Below are 12,271 nucleotides of genomic sequence, written 5' to 3' on the forward strand. Positions count from 1 at the left end.
CTGCTAAGGGATATTTCTCATTTGCTCACTCAGTGTTTGTTCTGTTCCCTGTAAAAGTGAGCTGGCAGTTGATCAGAAAAGTTGAGATTCAGATAAGTCCTTCTCTAAGACAGATTCAGACAAAGGAAGCAAGTTATGACATGAAGAGAAGAGTTTCAGAAGCCAGTTAGAGACGCTCACAATCTTCTTTCTGATGGTCAAAACAAGAGGAGGTGAAAAACAGAAGCACCTCAGAATCTCTAGAACATCTGCCACTTTCAAGCTGACAGATTCCATGATTTTGTGCATAATTTCAACACTTTCTATAGACATCAAACATCATCTGCACTTATGCAAAACTGACAGGCTGGTATCATTAACAGAGCAAACTACCAACAGCAATTGCATTACAAACATGACAGGGACAGTCATGATAATGTTGTGTCTTTCACCAGCACTATCAGATCTATCCACTCTTACTCTCACACACACATCAGTTCCAATTAGTCCAGCAGATCATGCATGTGGAACTTGTTTTAGAGGTCATTATTACAATGACCTCAATGCAAAAAGCAACTTTTTCTTCTTTCTTCACCTACTGTTTGATTTCATCAGGAAGTTTTGCAGCTTACTGGGTCCTGAGAGAGGCACATCAAGTTGAAATAAAATGCAGAGAAAGGCTGAAATAAATGGATTCAAAAGAGCAGGACTCCTTAAAAGCAGATGTCAAATGAATTAACCCAAAAGACCACAAACAGGAGGAGAATTAATGAAATTGCCATGAAAATAATTACCACAGAAGAACTACTTAATAAGAAAGATAATTCAACAGAAGTGATGGGAGAGAAAGAAGATTCCAACAAAAAACCCACAAGAAGAGGAGGATCAAAGCAGCATGGCCAAAGATGCAGACCCTTTCATAACCCTGGGGTTTTAAAGGCCAGAGCCACAAAATAGCAGATGCATTGCCTTAATATTTACTGCAGTCTAGAGGGTTCCAGTTGCAACACCAAGCATACACATTTATCCTCAAAAGCAGAAAAAAAAAATTGCAAAAGCACATCTGGCATCTATGCAGCTGGAAATGTGGGGGAGCAATGAGGAAGCAGCAGCACTCAGATTACAGCAGCATGACTTCAAAGTCTATTTCTCTGATGCTAACATTACACATTTTATCCATGCATTTCAAATATTAGTATTAACCTGCTGCTCTAAACTGTATTTGCACATTTTAAGGTTTATTGACTACAAGCCCAAACGATGAGGTTTCAGCAGCTATTCTGAAGTAGCAACCAGACAGTGGAACCAGAGAGAACTGTCTGTTTGCCACTCAGAACATAGCAGGAATAAGAAATTAGAATCCTGGGATGGTTTGGGTTGGAAGGGACATTAAAGATCATCTAGTTTCACTCCTCTGCCATAGGCAGGGACTCCTTTTGCTAGACCAGGCTGCTCAAAGCTCCAGCTGACCTGAACACTTCTAGGGGTGGGACAGGTCGTTGTGCCAGTGCTTCACCAACCTCACAGCAAAGAACTTCTTCCTTATATTTAATCTAGATCTACCTTCTCTCTGCCTAAAACCATTACCCCTTGCCCTATCACTACAGGCCCTGGTAAGTCTCTCTCCATTTTTCTTATAACCTCACTGTAAATGCTGAAGAGGCACAATAAGGTCTCCATGGAGCCTTCTCTTCTCCAGACTGAACAAGCCCAACTTTCTCAGCCTTTCTTCACAGGAAAGGTGTTCCCTTTCTTTAATTTTTTTTGTGGATTCCTCTGGACCTGCTCCAACGAGTTCATGTCCTTCTCACACTGGGGACTGCAGAGCTGGACACTTCACTAAAGGTGGAGTCTCACCAGAGTGGAGTAGAGGGGTAGAACCACCTCCCTTCACCTGCTGTTTTTCCAGGCAGCCCAAAACAGAGTTGTTTTTCTGGGCTGCAAGTGCACACTGCAGTCACACCCCATTTTTTGGTCCAGAAGTCCTTCTCTGAAGAACTGCTCTCAATCCAGTCACTCCCCAGACTGAACTGATAGTGGGGATTGTCCTGACCCAGGGGCAGGGCCTTGCACTTGGCCTTGTGGACCTTCATGAGGGTCACACTGGCCCATTCCTCAAGCTTGTTGAGGTCCCTGTGGATGGCACTCCTTCCTGCCAGCAAATCCCAGCCTGGTGCTGAGGGTGCAGTGATCCCCCTGCCTGTGTAATTGATAAAGATCTGCAAACAGTGAGGCAAGTGTCAACCATGTCCACTGCTGAAGAACCTCTGGACTTTCCAGGACTGAACAGAGCATGCTCTATCAAAGAGTCTATCACTGGAGAAATATACAGTTACCTGACCAATTGGTTGTAGATATACAGCTGGAATTTGGGGTGGAGGTTGGGAAAACAGACACTGAGAGAGGCCCAGTGGTGAGACGTAAAGACAGAGAAGAAGTAGTGAACAGGAGAGCAGTGTCTACAAAATAAGGAGGAAGAGTTTAAAACTAAGATAGCAATTAAGGCAGAAAGAATGAGAAAAGGATAGCATCTGGCAAAGAACTTTAAAATTAATTGCATTTAACATTGTATAGTTAATACCCAACATCTGCAGTACAAAAACTATACACTGTTATGCAGAAGGTTATAGAACATACACTTGCAACACTTGGTTTTCTGTTAATGAAAGACAAGCTACTTTCACACTGCTGTATTTTTCTTTAAATTTTGGGGAGTTTTATTACTTTGATGCAGATTACCACAGGCACCAGTTAACATATCTCAGCCTGACCCTTCTCGTGCTATTCTCTCAAAAGAGTGTGTTATTGGTATTAAAGAGCATGCTGGTTTTGCAATATCAACAATTTCCTAGTCTGAAACTTTAAACACACTTTCTTCACCTGGCGAAACCTCAGTAAAATTATTTCTACAGTAAGGTAAGCACCAGTGAAAGAGCAAAGAAAAAAGAGATTAAATAGTTTACTTTTAAAACATGGACAGTTCCAGATATACCTGCCATTCATATTATAGCTGCTAACTGGGATTTTTTGCAACAAAGTACAGACTTGATCTCAGAATACTCATATATTTCATTTGAAGTATTAACTGCAGAAAGATAACACCTATTGTTTTTTTAAAATCTGTCAGCTTTGCTTAAAATGGTATTTCTTAAAAGTATTACCATTTTAAGCTAATTCCTAATGAATTATCAAATTTATAGAAAAATACCATGCTCCATTTAGCTCTATCAACTACAATGCAAGCTAAGAAGCACACTAAGGAAAAGCAAATGAAAATAAGCATTTACTTTGTTATTGCACAGATTATCATTAATGCTGCATATGCAAGGGAAGCCAGGGGAAAGTGGTTAATTCTCTTTGACAGAGCATGCTCCTGTTCACATGCAGGCTACACAGACTCATCAGTTAAAATGAAAACAGAACTATTCATTCATTCCCCTTTTAGCACAAGACAAATATTAAAGCTGCCTCCTAAGTAAGGAAGCCAAAGGATTTCCACCTTGCTGTGGAGTACAGCAAATCCAGCATAGCAGGCTTTCCCAATTCCTTCCTCAAGTTCCTTTGTATTTATCATCCAGCTTCTTCCCTTGAGCCCTATTTCCCACCCTGATTCCCCTGAAATGGCAGCTTGCTACCATTAAACCCCAAACCAAACATCTTACTGCTATTTTTATGTGCTTTACAAATCAAGGCATTAAAAAAAAGATGCCAAGTCAGCACTGTTTTTCAATCAATAAGCACTGCTATCACTACCAAAACACCTGCCAAAGGTGTGCAAAAACTGTACAAGAGGGAAATCAAGTTTTAGAGAATCATTTATGCTTACACAAGATACTTCCCCCTTTGAACATATACACCAATCCAAGACTTTTAAAACCAAAACCACATGACCACATAGATCACACACAATTTGCACTTTGCTCTGCCTAAAAGTAATTGTTCCATCTCAAATCTTGGTCTCCAGCTTTTGAAAAGTATTCTCCAGGTGAGTAATATTTCCAACTACATAAAATAAGAATCAAATCATGACTAAAATATCTTTAAAAGTAGAACATACTTGATATATTACAAGGGATAGTAGCAGATATAAGTCTTTATGCAATTGTAAGTGTGGCTTAGAAATGAATGTACTTTGAAAAAATAAGATTTCAAGAACAACATTGACAAAGCCACTAGCTGATAAAAAAATAGCAAAGGAAGTCTTGAATTTACCAGTATATTTGTCATCTCTTTTAGTATTAATACTGTATCTCAAAATTCATAACCTACAAATTGTTTTTTACTGCCATTTGTAATTTGTTGAATTTGTTTGTAGGGAAAAAATAAGATAAAGACCCTCTTTTAACAGAAAAATAAGATCAGAAGAAAAACATTACTTTCTTGAAACCCTAGAAATCAGCATGGCCTACAACACACATGCTTTTCAAGACCCTATCTTAAGTCTCAAAAGATATTTTGAGAATTTGCCACTATGTTGATGTGGGCTGGTTTTCATACAATTTGGAATCCCAGGAGTTTAGTTTTAGAAATAGGACACCTCAGAAAGTTTTAATTATCATTTATTTTGGCTGTTCAGTTTATCAGATGCCACCAGAGGAGTCAGAATAAAACAGCAATCAACTCAGGCTAGACACAAAGGCCATGAAACTACAACAGGTTTTGAGTTTTCCCTACTCCCACCAAAGCCTCCCTTACTGCTGCTGGGTTTTATTTTCATCATACTCAAATCCATGCATGGGTGGGGAATGTGCTTCTCAAATGATTGCAAGCAAACAGGCTGCTAAATGTGACAAGGAAAGCTGGTCTTTACATGGCACTGCTTGCTTTGGGATGTTTTATCCAGCTGTGTTTGGAGTCTCAAGAGAAAAGAGATTCCAAAGATCACCCACACAGACTGAAGTGCAGTGACTCTCTTGGTTCTAAGCTCAAAAGAATTGTTTAAGCAAGGACTACTTCTTGTGGCAACTGGCAGAAGCCAGACTTTCAATGAATTAGTATCAAATAAGAATTTAGGGCTTCAAACTAATGAGCACAAGTAGGTAAAGTGTTTGGGATGTTCCATGCACACAAAGTAATTCCTATACCAAAAGGATGCAGAAACAATTATCTAAAACAACTTCATAGGCAAAATCAGGAGATTCATTTTAGGTTTTCAGACACAGGAACTGCACACAGATTTTGTTATTTCCTCTACAGCCTAAAAAAGATTTTCAACATTCTTCCAACCTGTAAACCACATATATTCTCAGTCATACACACATCACCTCCATTAATAAAGAAAATATTTAAAGACTTCATCCTAGCTGATTTTAATGCAATCAGAATTAAAATTCAGCAGCTGGATAATTAGATAGAAATCACATACCTGACAACCTCAGTGTCTTTCTGTGAGCCAGATCTGAAACTCAGTTACTAGTTTTTGCATAAGATAATTGCTGTTAAAAATTACATTTCAATGGAAAAATTTGCACTGTAATTCCACAGTCTCACTCCCCGTATTTTTTCACTCTTTAAGGTTAAAGAGGACATACAAAACACAGGCACTATTTTGACCATTTGACTTCAGGTCTCTCATTGCAAGAGAAACTGACAGGATGTGCTGTGAAACCACAACCTGTCCCATATTCCTTGTACCTACAAACATCGACATCTCTTAACCTGATGTGCTTTTACCAACTCTATCAAGTACAAAGAATATTAAACAAAATTTTCTTCAATAGAATCTTGACCACATGGTCTGTCATAATGTTTGAATCATGCAAGAACTTTAAATGATTACGTTCAAAGATTAATATAGTTTCATTCATGCTTCCAATCAGCTGTTTTTCGGGCAATTCAGATCAACGTGTGATATTAACACCACCAATATTTCTGATAGCCATTTTTAGTGCAGATTTGGGCCAAAACAACTTGTTCCATTGAAATAGCAGTATTTTTTAAAAGAAAAATAAAAAGATATAGTTACTTTTCATCCATTCTGCTGCGCATTTTTTTAAGTTTCTGCATAATGCTGCTAGTCTCACTGCTGGAGATAGAGATTGGGGAAGGGCTGCGTGTTTCTGCATCAGTTGGAAGTGGGCTGGAACCATTGCTCTGCTTGATGTCATCCTCACTGGGAAGCTCCTGCAATTAAAGGGTTAAAATAAAAAAGAACTATTAAAAGACTATTCCAAAATCCTTTATCAATTGTGTTAGTGTTAATTTAACTTGTAATCTCTAGATTACATGAAATACTGCTTCTGTCCACTTGCAGATTTAACTTCATAACCTCATTTTTATTTGACACATAGCTTTTAGCACACCCTTTCTCTCCATAATTTAAGTTTTCCCCTAACTGTATCCAGAACAACAACAACAACAAAAAAACACCCCAAAACAACAACAACAACAAAAAAAACACCACCAAAACAAAAATCCCCCCAAAGCAACAAATCAGAATTCAGCTACCCAAACAGGAAATCAACCTTTTGTACAGTATTACTATTAAACTTATGTCCTCTCAAAATTTTGTAAGAAGGAAAGTAGAAGCAAGAAACTTAGCATAATTACCCTAACACACAGCAGGAAGTTTTGGGGTTAGTGCTTATATTTAGTACTTTGGGCCTGACAAATAATCAAACAAAAATCAAAGCCCGAAAGATCTAAGCATCCAAAAACTCACATTCCCAAAGTAATTTGTTCAGCTTGAGAATGAACACATCTACTGCACATTTAAAGCATTTTATAACTTCTCCAAAGGTATTTCCTTAAATGATGTTCTATGGAAATTAAGCATAAATTGCTGAGATAAAGGGGTGAGATCACTTCAGGCAGACAAAACTTCCAAGTGATATGTCCAACCTAGTATCCTTGCATTCCTATAAAACTGAAGCTGCATGGTGAAGAGGGAAGGCTCCAGTTTCTGTGCTGAACACTCACCAGCTTGTTCTCTCCTGCAGACTTCAGTTTTTCCTGCAGCTTCATCGTAGTCTGACGGATTCGCTCGATTTCCGCCTGCTGTTTAAGGATGAGCTGCCTCTCCTTGCGAGCAGCCTTGTTTGCCTCCTGGAGACGTTTAATTTCTGCCTTTTAGGTGTAAAAGATTCAGCATGAGAACACTGACAGATCTCTCTCCCAAGAACACACTCAAAGCTGCCACAGTGCCCTTGCAATGGGACTGACATGACTGCAATTATGTGAGGAAGGAACTAGGCTGAACTTCAGTAGCAAAGAACTGGAGATCAATTAATCAGAGTCTCAACCATGAGTCTCTATCGTTACAGAAAGAGAAGGACCCTTGAGAACAACGTACTGAATATGACTGAAATGCAAATTAAAACTTACAGGTGAGAAATACTGCTGGTTCTCCATTCCTACATTTACAGTGTCTGATACCTTTAATGGGTACACATGGCTTTCAACAGGACTTTCCTAGAGGGCATCCATTACCTTTTCCTGCTGTAATCTCAGCAGCAGACCACGCTGCCTCTTTCGAATAGGAGGCATCTTATCATCCTCTCCCTTGTCTCTCAAATGCCTGCAAATAGATTGAAAGAAAGAAGTATAAATAAAGTAATAAGATTACTTTATAATAATAAAGTGGTATTTAAAAAGTGCACAACAGGCCTTTTAATCTTTAAAGTGAAAAAAAAAAGTTTACTTTTCCTATTCTGCAGAAGGGTATATACCTTAACCCTTGGCATGCTCTGTGGTGGAATATTTTGCATGGCTTGGTCAGATAGGCACAGTAAAAGGCCAGTGCAGGTAATAGGAGATCACACAAGAATGGGCAGAAGCTCTGCAGAGGTAGCACACTCACCATTTGAGAAACACAAAAGGAAGGACACTTGGCTCACTACCTAACAATCCTTTGTCAAATCCACAATAACAAGAAATTGTAAGAAAATGTCTGCTGAACAATGGTACTGTCACGCAGAGAAAATTACTGATTACATCTGGCCACTGCTGTTTACAAGTACCAGTGAGTACTTCAAGTGGACTTCAGGACAAAGCATATCTTAGATGGAAACAAATCACTAAGTACAACATGTATCCAGATTCATGAAATGTGGCCCGAGTCAACTAAAATGACTTCAGGTATACATCAAGCAAAGAAAGATGAAACTGTTTGACAGTTTTGTACCTTCCTGAATTAAGATGTGTAGAGGAATGGTTGGCAATTACCTCTTCCAACTGACAACAAACATCTGCTCTTCTACTGTTTCAGTGAAATTCTTAATCAAACCCCATTCAATGTAAATACCAAAGCACATTTATAAATTTGGTCCTGTTCTTCCCAAGTCCCAGTAACAGCTGTACAGAATACTGATGTCAGAAGATTAGTTCAACCATTAATATTTAATAAGGGAGCAGTAAGGTGGAAACAAAACCTTGAAAAGTAGAAGGAAAAGGTCAATCAGCAGTTATGTATATTCAGAGCTGCCTTACTTTTTCTGGTGTTCCAGCCATGCCAGCTCAGCCTTGGTCTTCTCTTTGAGAGCCTTCTCCCGGAGCCGGAGGAGTGAGGACTGATGAGCTGCTCGCATTTCTTCCTCTTTCATGTACTGCCTTACCATCTCCATGGTAAACTTAGAGAAACTGTCTTGTCCCCCTGAGAATGGCATGCTTAGCTCCTACAAGGAAAGATAAAGTTGGCACAAAACCACAGAAATGCCATGGCTTTTTTTACCAATTACAAAGTGCACACAAAAATAGATGCAGGAAGGGAACCTGTTTTTAATCTGAGCTTTGTGCAGACCAGCTATTTTTGCCCTGTGTGATAGTTTTGGGAGGTTCCCACTTTGGCCAGAGAGATGAAACATCCTCTTGTATTTCCTAGCTCAGTGTTAGTATAGTTGGAGGACTTAATCCACTTTTAAAACCTACCTCAAAAAGTCACTCCTCCTAAGCCACAAGGTAGAGGCCTGGATGGATTGTTTCATAAGTCATCACACTTGTACAAAGTGACATACAGCATGATTCACACATCTCTCTGTTTTGAGATGCTCAGGGAACCACAGGGAGGAAAAGAACCCTCAACCCTGCAAACACAGCTAAGACCAGCTCATTTGAAGATTATCAACTTAACCATGTCAGCTCAGTTAATTTAATTTAACTTAAAACATCTACCTTGATAGACGACAGAGCTGTTTTGTCTGGGGACACTTCCTCATCAGAATCATCACGAGTGCCCCGCTTCTTCTCCAGATTATTTCTGCGATGACTCTCAGAGGGCAGCAAAGACCGAAAAGATTTTTCTTCAATCTCATCCTCTGTCATGGACTCATCAAATTTCAGGGAATACTCTGTTGCAACAGAAGCGGAATCTGAGGGAGAAATCAGGGAAGCTGCTTTCCACTCAGTTTTGCACCACAAATGCAATTTTAGTCATCTAACTACTGTTGGGGGGGTCAGAAAGACAGATAGGGAGATAACTAATGTAGAAAAATGGGTGTTTAGGAAAGAGTGATTTTGAGTTAGAAGACATCTATTATCCAGCTTTGACAGACCTAACAGATTTGTGTACACAGGTATAAACACATCTGGAGTTGCTGAAACAGTTGGTGTTGTGCCTGCAGGTTCAGCACGTAAGCTAACACAGCAGAATCTCAGGGGTCCCCATCTCACTGTGCCATTCTCTGTTACCTCTTAAGAGACTTCAATTCACCTGGGGCTCAGCTTTCTTCACACACTTTCCCGCATTTATTTCAGAAATTCATTCTGAAACAGCACCACCTTCCCTCCCTCCCCCCTCACCACCTTCAGACCCATCACACACCAGCAGCAGAGCCAACCTTTTTCATCTGGCAGGGACAAAACACTGTCACTGGGCAAGGAATCATCTGCAGCAGTCTGAGCCTGCTCCTCAATAGTGCTGGCTGTCTTCTCACGACGGGAAAGCTTTTTTTCATTCTCCTTAGAAGATGGAACTGAAGGGCTCTCCTGGCGGCTGCTGGTGCTACTGTGTTATCCAGAGATTATGTTTTTAAAAAAAACTTGGCACATTTCAAAATACTTATGGTACATTACTACTGTATGCACCATGTTTAACATCACAATAATAAACTACATGTAGAGGGTTTGGTTTTAAAATGCAGTTTGGCTATTTTAAAATTCCAAGTTTGATGAAACTACTGATTGTTGGTTTTATTCTAGCTTAAAATCCATGTGGTCTGCACATCCTTTACCTGGCAGCGAGTAGTGAGGATAAACAAATGCAAACAAATTTTCTTTCATATTTTAGAAAAATTACTAAGTTAGAAATTCTGTTTTAGAAGTTAGGAGAACTACAGAGGACAACATTCTTCCAGTTCAAGATCAGAGAAGGGCTGTTAGAAACTTCATGGGATCTAACTAGATCAGGTAAGTGAAAAGGACACAAAGAGCTTCTTACCTCTGATCATGAACCTTTGATCTTGAGGACTCAGAGTAACTATCAAACATTGGTGAGTATGTCTGCTTTGAGTCACCTGTCTCTTTACCTTGTGATATGGCACCAGATTCACATTTCCTGGAAATGAGAAGCATTTGGGGTCAACCTGCATTGTCTTAAACACAGGAGTAATACAGTTTTCATCAGTTTACTAGATTTCTGCTAAAAGATTTTCTAAAGCTTAAACTAGGTTAAATCATCCCACAAAACATGAAGATAATCTTTCTTCTACTCTTTTTATGTAGTTTCACAGAACCAGTTAATGTCACCTTTGGTGTACACTATTAAGGGCATAAAGATGGAATCAAAGTTCATCTTAAATGCTCACTCACTATATCTTAACATTTTCTGCAAGAATAGGTGAAGCAAAACCTAACAAATCTTACTTCCCCACTCCCAAGATGTGAAACAAAAGCCAAACCTGTTTGTATCAGCTCTGGCCCTCAGCTGCCTCATGAACTCTGAGTGGTGCTGCCGCTGGTGCTCAAACAGGGTGGAGCCGGGAGCAGCTGGGGCACTGACAGTGTCCCGTGCTGACTCTGTCATCTGAGTACAACAAAAACATGGCAATACAGTCAGCTTATCAGCATCAAAATGCTTCTGGAAGAGAGAATAATCATTCTGGCAGGCAATTTAGTGATTTATAACAACTCTGTAAGACATGGGGTTACAATGGTTTGTAATAACACGTCACTTCTGGTGGTAAAGGTGCATACTGCTCTGTGAATGCACATACTCCATTCCTTTACACATAATAAATTACAGTGTACATTCAAAAATATTCCCAGCACATTGGTGACAGGTGTTTCCATGGCTGCATTCCAGTTAAAACAAATGTCTGTTCAACGGAGTACCTGAAGTCACTTGTGAACAGAGATGGAAAAGCTTCTCTGCTGACCCAGCATCAGTGACCAGGTCATCCCCATCAGCCTCTCCACCAGCACCTCTTATGCTCAGACTTCAAACTTCAATTAAAACTTGAAGAGATTAAAACCCTACACTAAATAAAAGCTGTCTTCTCTGTTTCTTCTCCATGGTTTCTTAACTGGTTTCTACCCACTACAACTCTAAAAACTACAAATGCTCCTTGTCTTTATCCAAGACTTCAGTACCTACTCTCAATGACCAATACGCTACATCTATTTGAGGTGTCTAAGCGTTTCTGCTCCTTTAACCCATTCTTGTCTACTCAAAAAATATTTAAACTTCACATATTTGGCAGAGCCCAGAACAAGTACATTAGTATTATTCTACAATTCCATTACTCATCATAAAACCAGCCTTGGTGAGCACCAACATGTGCACGAGCTGTGAAGAAACAGTACTGTTCACACTCATCAGCCTTTTGCACTCCATCCCATAATACTGACCCACAGTCACAATGATTTCTAAACTGTGATGGACCTAAAGCATTTCTTGGTTACTGTGTTCTTTATCCATGTTTGAAGCAGCTGCTACATACTGGAAACAAGAAGTATAAAAACTGATAAACTGATAAAAACCTGAAAACTAATAAATATTCTGTATAGCACAAGAAGAACAAAGAGATTCAAAACAAGGAAACTTCAAACTCCATACCAAGTCAAGAGCTTTTGCTGAAGATTCTCCCTTCTCCTTTTCTTTAAAATTTTATTTGTTCGTGTTCTACCTTCAGCAGTAAGCAAAATTGCAATTCTCTGCTTTTCTAATTTAATTTGCCCATGAAACAGATATAGGATCAATTCCTGATGGAGAGCAACTCTTACAAACTGAAGATGCTATGTTCACTGTCATCAATCTATCCTGGAAGAACAAACTTCTTAACAGTTCATTAACTGGAAGATTATAAGAACATGGCATAGGAATTTAGGGCTGCTGGTTGACTTCTAAGTAACGATGCCA

General features: G+C 39.3%; 1 protein-coding gene across 4 annotated transcripts in view; it reads right to left on the bottom strand.

Moving 5' to 3' along the window:
- Window positions 1-12,271, bottom strand: part of CEP350 (centrosomal protein 350) — a 70,472-nt gene that overhangs the window by 24,835 nt on the left and 33,366 nt on the right. For 2 of the 4 annotated variants that reach the window (XM_084211781.1, XM_084211784.1), the window contains 9 exons: window positions 10,812-10,936; window positions 10,352-10,468; window positions 9,753-9,919; window positions 9,088-9,284; window positions 8,407-8,591; window positions 7,408-7,495; window positions 6,898-7,044; window positions 5,945-6,102; window positions 2,316-2,438 (listed from right to left, as the gene is read on the bottom strand). In XM_084211781.1, coding sequence (XP_084067907.1) covers window positions 2,316-2,438; window positions 5,945-6,102; window positions 6,898-7,044; window positions 7,408-7,495; window positions 8,407-8,591; window positions 9,088-9,284; window positions 9,753-9,919; window positions 10,352-10,468; window positions 10,812-10,936 — 1,307 coding nt within the window. The remainder of the gene's footprint in view (window positions 1-2,315; window positions 2,439-5,944; window positions 6,103-6,897; window positions 7,045-7,407; window positions 7,496-8,406; window positions 8,592-9,087; window positions 9,285-9,752; window positions 9,920-10,351; window positions 10,469-10,811; window positions 10,937-12,271) is intronic. The other 2 variants (XM_084211782.1, XM_084211783.1) reach the window with 2 other exon arrangements.

This window comes from Fringilla coelebs, assembly GCF_963513975.1.
Source record: "Fringilla coelebs genome assembly, chromosome: 9".
NCBI lineage: Eukaryota > Metazoa > Chordata > Aves > Passeriformes > Fringillidae > Fringilla > Fringilla coelebs.